Source organism: Ceratosolen solmsi, unplaced genomic scaffold (assembly GCF_000503995.2).
Source record: "Ceratosolen solmsi marchali unplaced genomic scaffold, CerSol_1.0 scaffold10, whole genome shotgun sequence".
Lineage (NCBI taxonomy): Eukaryota > Metazoa > Arthropoda > Insecta > Hymenoptera > Agaonidae > Ceratosolen > Ceratosolen solmsi.
The window spans coordinates 22,019,768-22,042,035 of record NW_011948412.1 but is presented as its reverse complement, the minus strand read 5'-3'; the positions used below and the strand labels follow the sequence as shown (position 1 = coordinate 22,042,035).

Sequence of the window (22,268 nt, the reverse complement as noted above, 5' to 3'; positions counted from 1 at the left end):
TAAAAATAAAAACATAATAATAAATTTATCTTAAATGAACTGCACGGAATGAGCAAGGATAAAAAACAGCAAAATAGCCGAAATATATTATTTTTTCGATAAATGGGAAAAAAATGTATTTTATAAACTCATTTTTGTTCGTAGTTTGTTCTTCATTAAATTACAATTCCTGGTTTATATAAAAAATGTAATATTTATTTTATAGTAATTATTTTGTAAATTATATACTAATTATATATACATTTTAACATTCTCAGTGTGATAGGTAATATTTAAATTTGAAAGATATTCATGTAATTATACAATGATTGACATTAGTAATTGTAAAATATTTTGCAAACTAATTAAATATAGACTACCAAATTCATTCATATATGATCACATTTACTGCCAATTTTAATTTTTAATCTTCGAGGAGAATTCAGTTTTTAAATGCATGATATAAAGTGTCAAATGTTAAATATTAATGTAATAACAATAATATTAATCATACGAGAATATTAACAATATTTTGTACAAAAATAATATTCTGATAATTTGCATAATATTTTTCAAAAATTCTTCAATGTAATAATAAAGATAAAAAGCGGTTTTCATAAATTAAATATGAAGATCTAATTTTACATTTGTTTTTTTATCGCTATGGAAGTCATTATTTCAATATATTACATTAAAAATTTATTTGTAAATATTATTTTATTTATAAATAAAATTCCCATTTTTTAATTATCATATTTATATAAATATTGTTACAAGAAATAATTGTACATTTACTGTATTTGATATATTTTTCATTTATTAGATGTAGGCAGTTTACTCCTGCTTGAAATGTTTAAGTTTCAAATATTGATTATTATAATTTAGTTTTATTATTTCATATTATTATTTTATTTATTTATCAAAGTGAATATAAATTTACATATCTTATGTTAATAATCTGTGTCTTGGAAATTTGTATTATCAAACAATATTTTAGTTTGCAATTATTTGTTCTGTCAACAAATTATCAAGATTTTTAAAACTTCGTATGATATGCATAGATTTAGCGTAATCCCTAATTTAATGATTAAAAGATAATCAAACATTATTTTTATATATACGTATCGATACGAAATCGATATTATCGATATCGATATCGTATCGATCGATAAGAAAATTACAATGTAAATTAAAATGACAAGTCTAATATTTTTACATATTTTAGCATCGTTGCACTTATTATTATACGAGATTAAAGTATTATGTAAAAATATCTATTTTGTTTCTTTTTAATTGGTCTTAAAAGCTAAAATTTTTTGTAATTTCAATATAAAACACAATATAAATGTTAAATAATTTAAAGGCACACACGATAATAAAGTAAAAACTTTATATTATACATATCATACATTTCTAAAACATATACTGTATATAATATATATTATTAAATATATATTCCAGAACACTAAAGTTTCCTAAATAAGGCAATGACCTGTGCATAATAATAATGTCGCTTGATCATTCAAGCGATTACCCAATTTAGAGAATTTTTCGGAATGCAGGAGTTTTTCCATATATAGACACTCTATAATTCATCTCGACATATCGAGGTACAACATAAGCAAGGGTGACGTAAGTGTGTCCAGGGCCTCCAGCGATAATCGCCGTGTATGTTCCACTATTAGCAACTTCCTCGATCACTACTTGAGTAATCACCCGATAATTGTCACCGACGTAGGTTTTGTAGTAGCTGAGTGCGTAATCGGGTGGACCTCGGGCCCTTTCCGTTTTGATATCGATCTCGTCGTCACCAGGAATCCTGCGACCGACGGTGAAACCATTTTCCGCAATAACGAGCGTTGCGAGGACCAAGGCTGTCATGACCAATCCGATGCCTTGCATAATCATCTAAGTTTTTATGTCGATGGAGTTCGCCTGTATGAGTAATCATTCATTTCGTTGTTTCGTGTATTTAAGACAATTATTAACTATGTGGTTTACTGATATGGTGGTAATGTAAATAATTCAGATATCTAGATATTCATTTTATGAAAATCTTAGTATTACTAAGATCGTATTCTGGATATAAAACCTAAGAGTATTAGTAAAATCGAAATTAAAATATTTAGTGTTATAAAAACAAATTTCTTTGCCTAAAGAACCGTTAAAACACTATACTTTTTCTCTAATTTAGTAATAAAGAGGTTAATTTATTTTAAGAACACTATTAGTTGACTTGATTAAGTATAATTTGAAACAGTGAGAACAAATTATATTTGATTGCATAAAATTGGATAAAATTACACTTTCCTATTACTTTAAAAATTGTATTATATGATTATTATAAAAATATTATTATAAGACATCAATTACATTTTATTAATTGTACCGTATCGTATTTTACCGTATTAAATGAATAAATATTTAAATTATGTTTTTTAAAAATTAAAGTATTATTTACATTAACTTAAGTATAAGTCAAAATAATAAAAATTTTGATCAAACATTTATTATTAGTTAATAAATAAATATTAAATAAACTTTAATAAAAATTAATTTTAAATCTCACTTTACTGAATGATACGAAACATTATAAATAGCACATTTTTAATAATTACTACGATTTTTATTGCGAGTAAGGAACAAATTTTGTTTTCTTGGATTTTACTGCATAACTGTGTAGTTTCAATTGTTAATTATCAGTAATTATCATAGGAATTCTTGTTGTTAAGATTTTTAAATAAATAAATTTATAAAAAGATTGTTTTTCATTTAATTCAAGATAATGTAATTTTTAAATAATACTAATTTGAATGAATTTCATCAAATGAAATAAATGTATAAATCTTTTGAGATAATTATATACTTATTTTGATCTTTATCATATATTTATGGTACCTGTACGACCGTAAATTGGAAATCTACGTAATAGTAATTTAACGCAATACTAACTGTAGTTTTATTGGATTGCCTATAATCACTTCGGTTAATTAAATAGAATATTCTAATATTTATAAAAAAATCATAAGAGTCTCTCGGGATTCGGCATTCGATATTTAGAAAATATGAAAACTATTACATTTTACTCATAAACTAATCGATTAATGATTAACGTCACTGATATAACTATTATATTTATTTTAAAAATTTAAATAAATTACATTTCGTTAGTCATATAATACATACTTCTTTTGCTATAATTCTTATATTGCACTTGTTTAAAATTTTCTTCATCTATGCAGGACACTTGTCATCACTGATAAGTGAAGACGCTGGAGTAGGGATCGGTACTGTGATATTGACTGTAATGATTTAAAGTAGTCATAGGAAGCAACAGATTTGACAATTTTGCTTCATTTATTTATAATGCCCTCAGTCATGAGATATAATTTATGTTTTCCTGAGTACTATTCATAAAACTCAACTGTTCATTCATATTTGTTTAACCATTAGCTCTGTAATTAAAGTTATATTGTTCTCAAAATAATTAAATTAATCAGGCAGTGCTGTATTCCCTTTTTATGTATATTTGCGTCATAATTTCAATGTATGTAAAATAAATAAATAAAATAATAAATTACAAGTAGAAATTTTTCAATTTCAAATATACAGAGCCTTTATACGTAAAAAGGGAAACTATTATAATATTCCTTATAAAAAATTTTTTTTTAAATAATTTTACCGTTTGATTGTATTTACATTAAAAAGAAAGACAAAACTTTTTAAATTATTAATATATAAACTAATATTAAGTTTTTTTTTACAATAACTTCGGAATACCTGTATATGAAGAATTATTATAATTTAACATCTATATTAGTTAACATAGTATTATAAATTTAGTAACACTAATAGTAGAAAAGTACAAGTAAAATTTTTAATAAATAAATAAGAAGCTTTTTTACTATAAATATTTTTCAAGTCATTATAATTAGTAGAGTAATGTTAATATATAAGAATAATAACTTATCATAAACATTATTATTTGTTAACAATTACCAATGAAGTTAATATTTAATTTATTAAATGAAAAGTAAAATAGAAAAATCATGCAATTATTTAATTGACTATAGCCCTAATGATTTTATTGTAAAATAAATATATTTAATCAATTTGGAATATTTAATTAAATTAAAGTCTTTTTGTTACATGCCATACTATTTAATATAATATTAATAAAATATTCTATTTTTTAGGTAGTAGAAAAATATTTATTTGCAAACTGAACAAATATGCATTTTCAGCCTTAATAAATTCCAATAAATTAATAAGTACTACAAGTTTTCTGTATTGATAGAAATTTATAAAATAATTTATCATTCATTATATTAATTAATACAATTATTAAATTATAATGCAGTAAATATTTTTGTGATTATTTTTATGTTGATAATTCAAATTTAAATAAATAAAAATATTTTATTAGAGATTAAAACTATTTTTAAAACTTTTTAAATTAAAAATTCTATTAATTATAATACTGAAACTGAGACCTCCTGAGATTATAAAACATTAACAAAAGTTCATCTCTACTTCTACGTTATCGGCAGATTCCACTCCTTCATTTTGCATTGTACTTAAGGTTTCGTTTTTTATATAATTTTAATGCGAACAGTTTGCTACCATAATGGAAAGCTACTACATCGGCAATAGAATTTAAAAATTACGTATTCGAGTAGGTATTCTTACCATAGCTAATTATGATTATTATGTGAATATATAATATTTGAATTTATTATTGATAAATTTCTCTGAACAATTAGCTGTTTCATCCAATATGGATATTAAAGTTTAAATAAGGAAACTTAAATTACTTAAAATATGGATAATTTGATTGTATATTTAATTTAAAGGTTTCATGTTTTGCATGTCGTCTATTGCTTTAAAAGTATCTGTTCGTTTAAAAATTAATGAAGTATTTTTTATTTATTATAATAATAAATAATTTATTTGTTTTAAAAATATATTTGTTTGTATTATATATATTTAATTTTATAATATATTTTATTTAATATATAATATACATAATATATAAAATGGAATATATGACAAGCCATATATTATCATTACATAAAAATAATATTAAATAAAAATTTTATTATATTTTATTGCAATATTTTTTAATTATTAAGGAATAAATTAAATTATTATCAAATGATTATATATGTTAATATCCTGTTGAAATATAATTCGTTTAATCCTATTAAATGATGCTATATATTTATATACCGAAAATAAATAAACTCACAAAGGAACTTTTAGATAGTAAATTAAGTAAATGATTTATAAAATTCTTATTTGTATTTTATTAATAATCGTAGGAATCTAGAATTTTAACAATAAATATTTAATATGCAAGAAAAATTACTATTACTTTTTACTACTACATTATTACTATATTTAAATAAATTTTATAGTCGGTTAATTTGATATTTCAGATCGATCACACGTGAACTATGTGAACTTTTGAAAGACTCTTATTTATTTTTGGTATAATTTTTATCGGCGTGGACAGCCATCTGATATTTGGCTTTTCAAGCTTTAACAAGGAATTAATGTTTTTTGATAGGCAATTAACTTTGAGAAATAAGTTTAACCAAAAATGACAGTGTCGTATATGCTGTCCGTGATTTTCATAACAAGTCCTTTAAGGAGCTTAATTGTAACTTAACTATAGAGACTCCAGTTTTCAATAATGCCACTTATACACATAAATTTATGGTTCATTTAGTACCCAATCATCGCCACTATGAGATCTTAACAAAATTTTAATTCTACCACTTTGGCGAAGACAAATTATTTCTGATATGGTTAATGAAGGATTCCGACTTTCGTACGAAGGCAGCCATAGTTCGCATACTTTATTGGTCAAATTGCAACTTCCATGATTTTTCTGTTGTAGTCGATTCTATAAAATATGTTCTCCCTTATAATAATACTTTCGATGTAGTGATAAATAATGTGCCCTTTGGATAATTTTAGAATAATGTACGATAGCGAAGGAAACAAGATTAATGAATCTAGAGCTTTATCAAGAAAGATTTCAATTAAGGGTTTAGCAACTATTATACCAATAATTTTACAATTTCTAGCTAAATACTTCTATCTCATTGGCAAAAATGACAAAATCGCTGGACATTTCGAAGTGCTTTTCATTGGTCAGGAGAATGACGTAGTCGAAGTAATGAAAACCAGTTCCATTAGTGACTTCAAGATATCTAATAATTTTGAGTGACCGTTTGCTGGAAGACGGTTCAACAATTGGAAATAACAAATGTTACATATAGACAATATGATTCGACAAGAAAACTACAGTTGAAAGTGTCAGTCGGATTTTTCGACGACAGGTAGATGTAGTAATATAACATAGCGGATGGTGGATTTTTGCTGTTAACTTGTCTTGTGATTGGAAACAATCAAAGGAGATTTGAAAGTTTCAGTGTCATTAAGATACAATCGGATGGCTACATGAAAGGCCATTGGTAATTGAAGGACTTGACTTTAAATTTACCAGTATTTAGTATTTTTCGTCATTGTAACAGAATATATCAGTGAAGAAATTTGTTTTCACTTTATTTGAGATTGTCGATATTTTGATAAAGAAGGATTTCGATAAACGCTGAAATTTAGTATGAAATGTCTTTCCAAGAAACGCGTTTCTATAAGTCGCTCTTAAGAATGAAATTAAATTAAGGATTCAGTGATATAATTATTCTTTATTGTTAGCTATTGTCAATTCAATGGATTCATTTTGCATTTGTACTATAAAAATATGAAGAATTAAAAAGTTTTTATAAAAACATCTTTCTTCATTAAAATTTAAGTACTTAGATATTTCACTACTAAATATTCCAGGATTTATTTTTTTATGCGCGGTAAACCATTTATACAATAAAATTTATTTATTATTACATCAACAAATATTTGCTCAATAGTTTTTAACGAAAATTATAAATTATTTTATTAATATGTAAATAATTTCTTAAATTTTATAAAACAGACAATAATTTTTTTATACTTGTTTTGAAAGTTCGTTATATAATAAAAAAATTTACATTAAAGAATGAAACCAATAAAAAACTTTATTATTTTGAAGATAATTTATACTGGAAATTTTTTTTTTATTAATAAAAACAGATTAACAACAGATATTTTATTATTTGATTTTTTATTTCAATAAAATTTATTGATTATATTTCAAATGTTTTAAAAATATGCAAATTACATTGAAAACATTTGTTTTCAAAATAATAAAGTTTTCATTTTTAATAAATTTTTAATTTATAATATTCAATAATAGTATTTAATAAAAGTATTACCATTTTAGAATGTATTACACAATTATATATGATTATAAGATTGATAATATAGTCAAATTTTTATACCAGCTTTATCCATATATTATTAATAGTATCATGTAATATCACGTATTTACCAATAAATTCATAAATAATAATAATATTTATTTAATTAAATCTTATAATTATTATAATCACATAATAAATTTTATAATTTATATTATAATCATCAAAATACTATTCATAATCTTTTGAGCACTTTTAATTAAAAATATTGATATTAAAAAAAAAGTTATATGTAATTGCAATTTTACATTCATGTAATTTTTTATTGCAAAAACCTTAGAAAAAGTTTTATTTATGGATGAAGTTTAAGCCGAATGATGATGCTATCGTAAATTTTGTTTAGTATTATCATTATTTATTGTATCGTAAATAGTAATCGATGTTATGAATGAATAACAAATAATTTATAAAATATCAAATAAGCAATTCTCATTTACTACGAGACGAAAAATATCAAAGTAAACTGTAAAATATGTTTGTGTAATCGAACTTTATATCAATATAAATGAACAATTATCAACAATTAGATCATATTTTACAATATGAAGGAAGAGTTTCTTCAAAATGTTATCAATTAGGTGGCACATCCTGACATATATTTTGTCACAATATGATCAGTTTAAGGATATGTATAAATTTAAAGAAAACAATATTTTTTATTACATCAAAGACGTGTTAGATCATCATCCAGTCAAGAAATCTCTTTAATATATGCGGTCTACGATATAAAAAAGAATGGATCAAATATGATGTGTAACATCATATTAAAACATGTAGTAATATATAGAGAGGGTACTTAGTAAAATAAGAAAGTACTTGGGAAAATTGAAAATCAATTAAGAAAGAACAGGACTACCAATAAAACCGAGTTTCAGTTGAAATTGTTATACAAAAGACGAATAATATTCATGTAGTGCTTCTCCTTTGGTAACTTTGGCATATTTAGTTGAAATGCGATCGAAATGAGAAGATATTTCACTATTTCTATTGACTAACACGAAACACTTTCATATAACGTTTTATACCGCTAGATTCCAGTATGCTTTTACAATGAGTCATGTGGTAATAAAATATATAAAACTTTCGACGTTAACCGATCAATGTTTCTGTTGCTTCGTATTTTCCTATAGAATTATTCAAAAAGTCAGAGCTTGTTTATCCTCTCAAGGGGGACGGATCACTATTTTATCTCATCTATGGCAAAATAAAGAAATTGATGGGCTGTACTTTCGGCATTGATAAACTAGCTTCCTCATGCGATTATAAATGTGTATGTACATATATGTATCAAAGTTTATTATCTACCTATTGTTAGTATCGCGATTCAAACAAGCATTTTAAGTATTATAAATTCTTAATTTAGCATATGTGTATTAATAGTTGTTACAACAACTATTAATAATAAGAAAGTAAAGAAAATAAAGAACCTATAAATATATTATTTAAATAAAATTCGAAAATTAAAAAGTTTTCATTTTTAACATTATAATCAAAATCTATAATTATCAGTTTCGTATTTTATCAATTATATTTTTTATAAAATGATTAATCAACTTTTTTTTTCTTGGTAAGATATCGAATATTTATTATAATTAGAATATTAAATGACAATTACAAAATTATTACATTTAATTTAATCGTTATGTATATGATTATTTATTTCTGTAGGAAAATTCAAATATATTTTTCATATTTGAATTCATTTTTATTCCTATTTTATGTACTTTTAGCTCCATGTATTTGTTTATTGAAAACAATTTTTAATCAGAACATGGTTATATTACAATGTTTTTTTTTCATTATAAAATAATGAAAATGTAGAAACATTTTATTTTCTTTTAATCAATAAGTATACTGTATCTTTTAAAAGATCAAAAATATTATATAAATTTTTAATAATCTATTACATAAGCTGGAATTAATTAACTTCTTTGTTAATTTAATGAATTATAGAAATATAAGGTTTTTTATTTACCAAAAACAATAGTTATAAATAGTAAGACGTAAATATATATATTATTAAATTTAAAAATTCTTTTTATTTTATTTTTTATTTATATTTATAATTTATTATTTATAATTATATTTATAAATATATTATTTATAAATTTTAATTATTATTTGCTTAAATAATATATTACTCACGTTGATTGGTAATAATTATAAATATAATGAAATCATAATAATGAAATATATTCCAGTAGATGTTCTGAGATTTGCGAAATTTTTGGAAACTCAGAAAATACTATATAATTGAAGGAAAATGAACAAAATCTGAAAATTCAACATCTTTATTGCAAATTTTATATTACACTTTCAATCTTCCTGGTAAAATAAGTTAATCGCATTTTGAAAAGCGGCATTGGTTAATTTACTGAATTATACCAATTTTTAGGGAAACATAAAAGAAAAAATTATATCGATTGCAGCCTATGTAAAAGTTCTTTTGTCCTCATTGTATATATTTCAACATATACATACTCACATAAAAATAATTTTTTTCAATTTTGAAGATATTATTTTGAATGATTTATGCAGAAGTTGGGCAATGGATAATAGTTTCGATTTGTTTCGTGTTGTTATAACTCATAAATACACAATGAAAGAATTATTTCTATTATTTATCATTATATTTTGGCATTAATAATGTTATGAACATATTAATTTTTTATGTTTTGAATCGAAAATTCTATTGAATGTCGATAAAGTTCAATATCTTTACATGTATGCAAATTCATAATCGATTGGCTCTAGTTTAAACGCAAATGATTCCACCATCAAGTTTCGCAAATACAACGGTACTTATACGTTTATCTAATTGTAGAACTAAAAAATGGAAAAATAAAATTAATATTTACAGGCTTTGCTTGACTATCATTGAACAGCAAGTCACGCTATTTAATTTTGAGGATAAAAAGACAATGTCGATAAGCATGTATCCAGAATGTCACCAGTGTCATCTTCATTAATAACAAAATATAGAGTATTTAGTTACATAGTACACTAGTTCATAATACAAGGATACATTACTTTCCTAATGGATTTCAAAGGAATAGCGATTTCTAATTACACCTACAATGGTGCATTTATTTAATTGATGATGATTTTTGCTTGTTAAGCTTGTTTGAATGATTTAAAAAGCTATTTATATGATTTTCTGAATTTTGGAATGCAATAATTAAAAGTGTAGATTATGCGAATGTTAATTGCTTTTTTTAAATATTAATTTTTTAAAATTATTAATAAAAATTATATTCTATTCTAAAACATTAAATCAATCAAATCGATAGATTTCTATTTTACAGTTTCTACACTTTTACATATTCCTCCTCATATTTTCTATATTTTAATTTGGGAATTTTGTTTTACTAAAACTTTCTTTTAAAACTTACTTTATTCTTATACCGGTAAAATTTAAAGAAATCTATCTTTTATTTTAAATTTATATATATACATAGTTATATAACATAATTTCGGATATAAATGAATCCATACATCTGCTTCATCTCATTTTGTCTATCTAATAATATTTTTGTTTATTTGACGAATATTATCATTATTATTCTTAAAGTATTAGTACTACTCTATTATTCTTACTAATCTTATGAAATATATACATTTTTATAATATAGTCCTGAAGATGTATATTATTATATATTATAAATTTTGAATTCGACGGTTTAATGATATAAATTAAATATTGTTTTAAATGAGTTATATAAGTATATACAAATACATATGAGTAGATACATTAATGTTTCATTATTCGTTTTTTTATATATTTTATTGCTCTTTAATATAATTCCTCAATTTAATGAATGATAATTTATATATTAAAGTTGAAAATAAAAAAGATGCGAAAAATTTGACATATTATATGATTATTATTTTCTATTCATTTTTATTAATGTCAATATCTATTAACTAGAATAAAAATTATATGTCTTAAAAATATTTTTTAACAAAACATATTTTAATACATTAAGCACATTATACAACTGATAATAAGTAAAGGTAATAATAAATAAATAAATAAATAAATAAATAAATAAATAAAGATAATAAGTAAAGAGAGACTTGAATAATATAAGTACAAAAATATGGAAATGTTCTAAAATAAATTTTAATTATTATATTCTTTTACATATATAATTTAAGAGATCTAAATATAATAAATGTTTTAAAGAATAATGAACTTTGAATGATTTTAAATATTTTAATTATTATAAATAATCTTTATAACGTCATTGATTATAATTTATAATTGTATAAAATTTTTAGCAGATTATGTATATATAATACCATGCTTGAAACTACGATTGTATGAGATATCTGTTTTATCGATCATTATCGATTGTTGATATGCTAATAACAATTTTCAATTTATATATTAAAATTTTATAAATTAGAACATTAATACTTTATGTAGAATTAATTATAAGAACTACAAGTTTATATGATTATGATTTCATTTTAAACCTTATGTTTGACATTAAATGAAAAACATAACATATTTTTAGAAGATATATTTCAAATATTTATGGATTCAAATATAATTTTATTACATTTGCATTCATGTAACTTATGAGAAAACAAATTCAATAAATTTTTAATTAGTTTTTATAATTAATTTTCTTATGTATTTATTTATTTATAAAAAAATTTTAAGCAGAAATCGAAGTTAAAAGTTTTATAAACCTCGTTAAATGTTAGTTTTACTATATTGTACTACATTGTGACTCAAGGTATTATTTATGAAGATTACATTTTATTATAAAAGTTAATTTTTTTAATGTTTCATCGTTTAATTGCGATAAAAATAGTTAAATTTATCGACCGTACTAGGTGTTAGAAAAACATAAATCTCCCAGCTATAAAAATATGGTTCAAGAAATTTGAATGGAATTACGAACAATCATGGAATAATAACAATTTCAAAAAGTTTTTCGATAAAAATAAAATTTATGATTTTTTAAATTAGAATCTAATACACATTAAATGTAATATGCAGTTAAATTAAATTTAAATAAAGTATAAACAACGGATATTCTATTTCAATAAATTAAAACTGTTTCAAAAACTGTATTCCTTGCTAAAATAAAAGTAATTTAATACATATTTTAAATTTACTATTATAGTATTATAATATTTAAAAATATAAATAAATTTGTATATATTTTTATTTATATTTCTATTTTTATTTATATTTATCATTATTTTATACATTTTTAATCTATTCTTAATTAAATTCAATAAGCAAATAATTTTTTTTTTATTTATAATGAGCTTCTCTACTACTTATCATTATTGAGAACTGTAAATCGTTTAAATACAATTAAAATAGAAATTGAATACTTATTTTTTGCAAATAAACTACTATATAGTAAATGTTAGATAATAAAATTACAATTAACATATTTATTAACGCTTTTGATTACCATTTTAACCGTTGTGTACATTTCGTTTTCTCATAACGGCTTTGGGCAATTCCAATATCTGTTCGATACTGTAGTTGCAAAGGTTAATATTTAATCTTCCAAAGTTTTAATGTTCTTCGAATAAGTACAATAATAGACAACAAATATCTATCTTTTAATAACTCTACATATCCGAAAAAAAAGAAAAAAAATGAAATGTCTTTTCAAAAAATTTTTAAAGATTGATTTAGCAGCAAGTGTTTACGACTGAATGTTATAAAAAGAATATATAAATTTTATTTTAGTCTTACTACTGTAATAAACTATAAATTACGATCCTGTCCCAAATTGGATCCTTGATAGGCAATATCTAAGTATATTTTCTTCAACAAATTTCAAACCATATTTATAGTAGATTAAATCTACTTATTTACTACTATTATTTATGAATATTCGTTCGTTATCTCTTTTCTGCCATTATTATTTCATGAGTTTATCTTTTTTTATGTTTGAATTTATTATAAAAAATAACTGTAATTTCCTTATCTATAATAATATATATAATAATTTAATTTTAGTAAAGAAGAAATTTCCATTACTAAAAAAATACCATAGGTTTTATTTAAATATAATAAAGAAAATATTTTTAATAGCAAAATGCTATGTTTAAAATTTTAAAACTGTTTATAATAGTATAATATATATTTACTACTACTACTACTACTACTAATTGTCATACTTTAGGAACAAATAGTATATTTGAACTAATTAAATTTTTTTAAACTATATCTCTTATATAACAATGTATAGTTTATGAATTACATAATATGAAAAATATGTCTAAATATTTGTCTTCAAAGAAATTCCATCTGGAAAATATATTTCAAACATACTTTTTTTATATAAATGTATTAATATACTAATCTTAATATAAATGTGCTCTTGACCTCATATTTCATGTAATAAATTAAAAGAAAATTATTAATAATAAATAAATTGTTAGAATAAAGGATTGAAATTTACAATTTGAAATTTCATTTTTATTTTTATAATTGTTAGTATAACAATAATATATACATAAAATATAATTATAAAAATAATTTATAATTATACCACTACTGAAAATATAAACTTCTAAATATTTTTAAAAATAATAATGAAAATAGCGATTATAATGAAATATATAATTTTTCAGGACAAATTATTAGTATTATTATATTAATTTAAAATGTTTAACTTATAAAGAAGTTTTGATAATGAAACTTTTTAGCCGTAAGGAAAATGGAATAAGGCATTATAAGATATTAATTGTTGTAGAATCTATTTAGTGTAGAATATATTTAAAAAATTCATCGATGTATGATAAAATACGTATTAATTTACTGTTTTGATTTTATGCATAATAATTGGCACTTATGTGATCCGTAAAAAAGTATTTACAGGATGTGAGGATAGTATTACGACGTGAGAAGGACTTAGATGTGTCGGAAATTTGGTCGATTGAGGACATTTTTTGCGAGGTCTGTTACAAAATTATAAAAACGAAGACAAGCAGATGGTAATTTAATAAAACTGACATAAAGGGGTCATTTAATATCATGGTAAAGAATCTCGTACAAATCGCCATAGTATCATAGACAATTCTATAAAATTATGCTCGTAACAAACTTTTTTTAATATATTGATCTCCAAGTAGGCATGTAATGGTTTTAAGATGCTGTTTTCTTCACATTTGTCATGATACGACATATTGAGTGCATTGAAAAATTTATTTAAAAATTAATTTATAAAATTAACTTATATACAAAAACGCGCTTAATTGTAAACAATAATGAATTTTAATATTTTTAACCAAAACTTTATTCAGAAATGCAAAATATATGGTTATTAGATAAAGAAAGCTTTATACATAGTTTCTACTACAGGTAGAAACAATTTAAATATTGAATTATAATATTGAAAAATGATAAAAGTTGTGCAATAATTAATAGAAAATAAATAATAAAACTACACAAAAGTAAATGCTCATATTATGTTGCAAAAGCTATAACAACAAATGCTAGAATTGGCTGTCCGTGAAATTTAATAGAAAACAATTATTTTTTACATTGATGTGTACATATAAATTATTTTTATATTATATGTATTTTTTTGTAATTGGTAATTCTATACCTTATGTATGTGATGCTTTCTAAAATTTGATATATTTATATATACGATACTTCACGTAAATATATAATTCAATTATTTTTATTTTAGTTTGCAGTATTGTATATTAAATTATAAAAATAGATTAAAATTTTTATTATATTTAATTAATTTACAATTTACTTCATTGTAATACCTTTCATTACAATATCTTCATTTAATCGAAATTCATATTTTAACGAAAATAAATTTTCATTTATATATGTAATCATATCTATTAAATTTATTAGATTTCCTGTTTATCATAAAAATCAATAATATATGTGGTTGTTGTTACACATATAATACACATATAATCAATATCGAAGGCAATTAATGTTAATGCGGCTATTGTTTAGTTATACAAATTTTTTAAGTCTGTTAAATTGAACGCAAAAATGTCAAAATGCATTCCGACTAAGAAGAATTTTCTAGAATACACGCACAATTGTGATTCGTATGAATTATATGAGTTCATATGAGAAAATAGTTGTTTATTTACCAAATGTTTGCTATATGTAATGTTAATATTAATTGTAAATCATTAATTTGCCAAAGTAAAACGAAACATAAAAATAATTAGAAATTGCTTTCACGCCTAATATGATTTTATAAATATAACTTTGACTTTTATATAAAGTCAAATAAGTTTTTCTATTTATTTGAAATTAAAATATTATTTTGAATTTAGTTTTAATGCCTATTTATTTAGGATATTGAGCTAAATTCCAATAAAATATGTTAAATTATAGAAGAGTTTTATGCTTCGAAAAATTTTATGAAAAAAGTAATATATTTTGGAGCAAATGGTAATGTCAGTGATGTAAAAAGTATATTAAAATTAAAAATGGTTCGACTGACTTTGTATTGGTGAAATGGTTCGGTAATTCCTTTTCATTTATTTGGCTTCAAATATTAATATACTTTGTAATCTCAATATTACTCATTTGGATAGTTATATAATAGATTATTTATATAATATAGATACTTTTAAATGCGTTAAAATTTAAAAACTTGAAGTGATTATATTTTATTAATAACAATAGCTGTATTTATAGGATGTTTTACCTATAGTAGACAAATCTAGACAAGTTATTTAGTTATTACAACAAATCTATACAAGTTATTCCCAAGATTATTTTAACGGTTTATCCTGATTTTTTTTATCGCTGTACCTTTGATTTTTAGTATGCAAATGTGTGGCGGGAATCGAAAGTGAATGTGCTAATTAAACTATAACATAGAGAATTTGTTAGTATAAAAATGAAATCCATCGATTAATGTTTTGGTATTGATAGATCCAAGAATGGCATTGTATTTTTCGTTATTTAAATATTATTAGCTTATTTAGATATTAGATAGTGAGAGGAGGATAAGAAGGAGAAGAAGGATATATGCAAATAATACTGTACAGAACAGAAGAAAGTATCAATTTACAAAGGTTTTTCATTATCAAAACGTTTGTGTCTGAGATTAACTGAGAAGTCAATGGAAGTGAGAATTTTCTCTTTCAATTACTTTTTTCTGTTTATTCTCTTAATTTATAACTACTGCATTTATCGTATTATCAAAATAACATTTCATAAGTGTTGGGCAATCCCTTTTCCGCTAACGGAAGTACGCCATTACATATGCGATTTGATAATATTCACAATAACGATGATGTAATAGCAGCCTTAACATCGCGAATGATGGGAAAAAGTTTTTTATTAATCTTGGACACATCCGATAAAATGTTTAGAAAAGAATGGTTTCAATGCTTAGACGCTGATGGAAATGTAAGACGTTACAGGAATAATTTAAAACGTTTCACTTGATAGTAATCGTTATATTTACGATTTAAATTGGATGTAGTGAGACAATGTAGGAGTAATGCATGAATAAAGAGTTCGATAACTATATATTGTTCGATATTTTTAACGAAAAAGTTTTTTATTTTTAATAAAAATATTGAAAAACCCTATTTCCGTTTGAATAATTATTTTACATAAATAAACCTAAATTTGAACGTAGTTGTTTATAATAACAATAAGTAAAAATAAAATTAAATGTTATTATTTTTATTAATGAATAAAATTATGTAAAAATTCTTTATTAATTATTAAAATTCATTTCATTTAAAGAACGATAGAGTATCTCATTAGAAGCACAAATGATTCAATTTTCTGTATACATGATGTATATAAGACTGTTGATTAAATCGATGAATTATGGCATACAAATTCACATACCTCGGGTAATATAGAACAGTAACAAAATATAAAGAGTTTCCCAGAAAAGATATACAGCTTCCCTTATTAATGAATGCAGGATTTTATCTAAATAATTTAAAAATCATAGAAATTCTATTTTAAATATATGAACGATAAAATAATATTTGAATAGTCGATTCCAAGGAGGCTAGGCTACTTTCACTAAATCATAAATTTCGATATGCTCGTGATATTCAATCATGTAATTGCGGAAATTTCAAATATTATAAAAGCATTGTATACAGTTAGCATATTATATTTTTTAACGTTAATATATTATACTTGATGAAAGAATTTTGACGAGAATTCTCAGCTTGTCTTGATAGAAACTCCATCTCTGCAGAATTATTCTTTCTATATATGTTTCAATTTATTTTAAACAAATTACTTCAGGATTTTTATAATTCATTTCTACTTTATTGTTAAATAATAAAAATATATTCAAAAACAAAATTAATTAAATGATTAATATTAATATTGGTTAATGAAGAAGCATCACAACTGAATAGTTCTACTAAATATGGAATTTAGCATTTCAATTGAGTAATTGAAATAAATTTATTAGTTTACTCGAGAAAATCTTAATGAATAAACTTCTAAAATATTCATAGAAAAATAAATCTAAATTCTTTGCTAAAGCTTGTCTGAAGTTGAGAAAACATATTAATTGCACCTTTGAAAGTATGACTTATATTTTTGTTCATTTAATTTGATGAAAAGTTTTATAATTATTATTTTTTCAGATAATGTACAAAAGTTATTATTATTATTCTTTGAATAAAGTAGTTAATTAAAAGAAAAATTATTTATTAATATTCATAACTCAGGAAATGTCTATTGGGAATATGTGGGAACATGGTCATATATGTGGGAATATGGTCAGCAGCAAGTTAATAGTGATTTCTACACTATCGTAATTGGGACTCTAAGAAGTTTGATGCATATATACAAAATTGCGGATAACATATATCAATTACTTGAATCAAGATCAAATGTAATCCATCGTCATAGATGTTATCGACGTGTGTCTGTTGGGTACTTGGATAATTGCTCTTATTGGTTTCAAACAAAAGGTGAAAGTTTAATAAATAGCTTTGCTTTATGTTTTATTATTAAAAGACGATATATACATACTCGCAAGAGTATATATTATACAATTGTTTATATAGAACATTTAGCGCGAGTAGAATAAGCTCTACAATTTTAAGTATTTACATGATTACATTTCAATAAATAAAGAGTTTTTGTTTGCAGAATTTAACCAATTATAATTATTGCAGTATTTATTCAAGAGGTTTTGAGGATGCTGTTAATCTTACATTAAATGTGCTAACATACACAATCTACGAAATAATTTCCAATTTTTATTTTCCTTTAATTTATTACAATTATACATATGACGTAGTCTTTCGAACTCTGTTAATAATCCTATATTGTTCATTTATAAAAGTGATAAATGTAATGATAAAAGGTGAGATTTAAAATGCATAAAAGTATAAAGCAAACATTTAAATTATATTAATGTTTTTGGAGTGAGTGTTGGTTGAGGGTTGTCAGTTTTGACTGGCCTATGGAAAATCAGGAATCATTTGACATATATGAGTTTTCGTAACTACTGTGAACAGTTTTCAAAGCAGAGACATTCTTATCAGCCGTTATGTCAAATCCTTTGTTAAATGTTTATTTTGGTACAACCCGAATAGAAAAGACTATTGTTGGCAATGGTAATTTATAACTTAAGTAAATTTAAGAATCGAAATTTTTGTTTACTATTAGACGGAAATTTAAATGGATAATAAACATATCTTGAATATGTTACACGCTTGTGTTAAATATAAATAGAATTTCACTTATTTTCGAGATAAATTTGATTACTTACATTCTATTTTATTCACTTGTTACTTTTAAAATTTTAAATGAAAAAATTGTAGACTGTAGGAGAGGACGATTTAAATTATGCTTCCAAAATATGGTGTTTAAGCGTTGTAGATAAAAAAAAGTAGATAAATTGAATGTATGGTCTATTAAAACGATAATCACTTTAATTTTCGATTGTTTAGAATACCAATTCATTCAAGATTAATGTTATTATTCCGTATTGATATTTATAACAATTTTGATGTATAAACTTTATTTAAAAGTAATGCACGACAAAATATAAGAAAGTATACTTAAGAATTATCATACATAAGAATTATGCTAGGACAAAATTATGTAGAATATTAAAGTTAAAGAATATTTATTTATTTCATTAATTATACTAGCTTATAAAAAAAATTTAAAAGATTGTAATACATTTAAAAAAGAATAAAAAATATATAAACTGAATATTTATTATTAAATACCAATAACAAATCAGTACAATAAAATATAATTCTATGTATAATAAATTACTACATATGAATGAACATATGGACAATTATAAACAATTATTTATATAAATTATCAATATGTTTATTTATTAAAAGAATATTTTGAATATATTTATGTTTTGATGTTACGGCATAAGTCTACATTTATATATTTGAATGAAAACTGTTTTTCAATATATTAGGAACCAATAAATGTTATTATTAGAGATAATTATGTATAAATGTTAAAGAGAACAACACATAACAATATTTTCCATCTAAAAAAATTACTTATTACATAAAGCAAATGATATCTAAAAAAATATAAATACATAATGGATTATAAATATCTATACGTGGAACAAAGCATGAGAAAGCAAATAGCTATGCATAAAAAATCACATTGTAACGAAGAAAACATATTCACCGAAAAGCAAAAAAAACGATCAACACATTATGTTATCGTATACGCATTAGTGTATTTTTTCTTCATAAGCGTTTCAAGAGAATGGCTCGTATATGCATTGTTTTGGTTCCGTTTTCTCTCTTACCTTATCTCGATTTTTTTCAGGGCATCCGTGCGCCCTAAGAGTAATAAATTTTGTATATATTTTAGAAAGTTAATGCTGGCATTGTGCAGTCAATCACGCGGAAATCGGAAGCCACGTAATCTGTCCGAGCTATTTTTAATTGGCTTTAAAGATATCGTTTATGTGTGATGTTTGCCGTGTCGTTAACTATGAATGTCGCGTTTGTAGTTTCTTTTTTGTAATATGCTTGGAGCGGGTATCTGTTAAATCAGAGACTTCTTGCAACCGAGTGATGAGTCTAACAGTTACGTAATTTTCGGTTATTAATAGTGTCCGGCTTCCGTGATAGTTCGAGTAATAAAATTTATTGGAAGTTAAGCAAGAGTTTAGTCTTGTTTACTTACTGTCTTAAATTTGGAGAAAGAATATTTAAATTTAACGTTGTTTGGAAAATTTACATGTCCTATTAAATATAACTGACTATTAATTATTACTATTAATAAAAACTTAATGATAATAGTTAATTGCACAATATGATAGGACATATAAATTAATATTATTTAAAAATGAAATTTCTCGTTGCAAAAAAAAAAAAACAATACGCAGAATGATCAAAAGAGTTGGATGGAATACAATCGATTTTTGAAATTTTAAAGGAAGTACATGTCATTTACTTATTGATGCATACATCTACTTAAATAAATACAAATCGAAATTACAATATAAAATATTGAGGAATACAAGTTAAACAGTCTTTGTTTTTTAAACATATACGCACTCAGCATACGAACACACGCACAAAACACAGAGCCACTCATTCACACATATAATAATTAATATATATAAATTTATTTCAAAATTAAATGTTGAATACATATTAAAAAAATATGATATATTTGCAAATATGGATAATATGTCACTTCAATCTATTATCGAACTTAGAAGGAAAAATATAATTATTATCTATTTTATATTATAAATCGAATTTGATTTGAAAAAAATACGTGAGAGCCATGTTATAATTTATAATATTTATTGTACTCTGATACTTAATTTAATAATATAGAAAAATAATAAATTAATTATACAAGTAACACAGGCTAACATATGCGTTGTAATAGCTGACAAATTCAATAAAACCAAGGCATTTAATAATTTTTAATGTAATCAAATTAGTGTTTAGTTTACGTACAATCAATACTAATAGAACTAGCGTATGCTTCTGTTCCAAAGTGAAAATAAAACGTTGTCTACCTTTACGTGAATTAAGAGGAAGTCGTTTCGTCTTTTTCTTTCCTTCTTGCCGTTCGTAAGAAAAAAGCAGTTGGGATTCACGAATTAACATACACGATGAAGAAAATTAGCCAAGGTGTCGAAAATCTGCGCGAATCGTCACTTTCACCTGCACGTTAGAGTTTCTCGGTATCTAGTGATATAATGACGGACGATTTTTCCCGCACGTCACACGAGCGACGGAACTCTTATGCAAGGGAATATATGCACGTTATATTATTTGAACGGGACACAAGGATTCGCAATATTATGTTTTGGTTTTGTCGTTAATCGCACGTTGTTTACATTGTACATTGTGTACGTTTGGATTCACATGCCGCTAGATTAAGTTTTACATTATAATTGTTGATATACTAGTTTGATTAAAATGAATACACTGCTATATTCGAATAAATTTCAAACTGTACGTTCACAGTACCCGTAAAAATATAAACATATGTATGCAGAGAGATTTTTGTTAGCAGATATAATATAGAAAAACATATCTACTATTTTAGATACTTTCGTAAAATTTTTATTGTTTTGCGTTTAAATAATTTTGAATTACTTAGGCGATTTGTGAGGCATATAAATAATACAGATAAATTGATAAAATTTTCATATTATACCCATTTTTTCTTAATAAAAAATCAATAATATCAATTATTCTAAATATCTTTATATCTTTAGTGTAATGGAAATCGAAAAAATTGATTTACTTGATTTTATCATATATAATAAATCAGAAAAGTAAACAAATTTGTAGTTTTTTGTAATTCCTCAATCAATTACACTTTTCAACATTTTTGCATAGTTATTATGATAACGTTATAATTATTGGATATTTAAAATCATAAAATTAAATTACTGTACGCAAATTACGGGTTTCTTTTATACATATAAACATCTATTTTAT

At 22.9% G+C, this 22,268-nt stretch overlaps 1 protein-coding gene across 2 annotated transcripts; it reads right to left on the bottom strand.

The window, feature by feature from the left end:
• Positions 1-1,498: 1,498 nt before the first annotated feature.
• Positions 1,499-21,373, bottom strand: LOC105362183 (uncharacterized). Of its 2 annotated transcripts, none has more exons than XM_011499555.1 (2): positions 21,335-21,373; positions 1,499-1,914 (listed from the first exon to the last, which is right to left on the bottom strand). In XM_011499555.1, exon 2 carries the CDS (start codon positions 1,885-1,887, stop codon positions 1,519-1,521), a length of 369 nt encoding a protein of 122 aa, XP_011497857.1. In that variant the 5' UTR covers positions 1,888-1,914; positions 21,335-21,373; the 3' UTR covers positions 1,499-1,518. The 2 variants fall into 2 exon arrangements, with proteins under 2 accessions (XP_011497857.1, XP_011497849.1); XM_011499547.1 differs by lacking the exon at positions 21,335-21,373 and adding an exon at positions 3,166-3,291.
• Positions 21,374-22,268: the final 895 nt, after the last annotated feature.

What these genes read in the sequence shown, in the direction of transcription:
- LOC105362183 (XM_011499555.1), bottom strand. Translation starts at nt 1,887, where the DNA reads ATGATTATGCAAGGCATCGGATTGGTCATGACAGCCTTGGTCCTCGCA.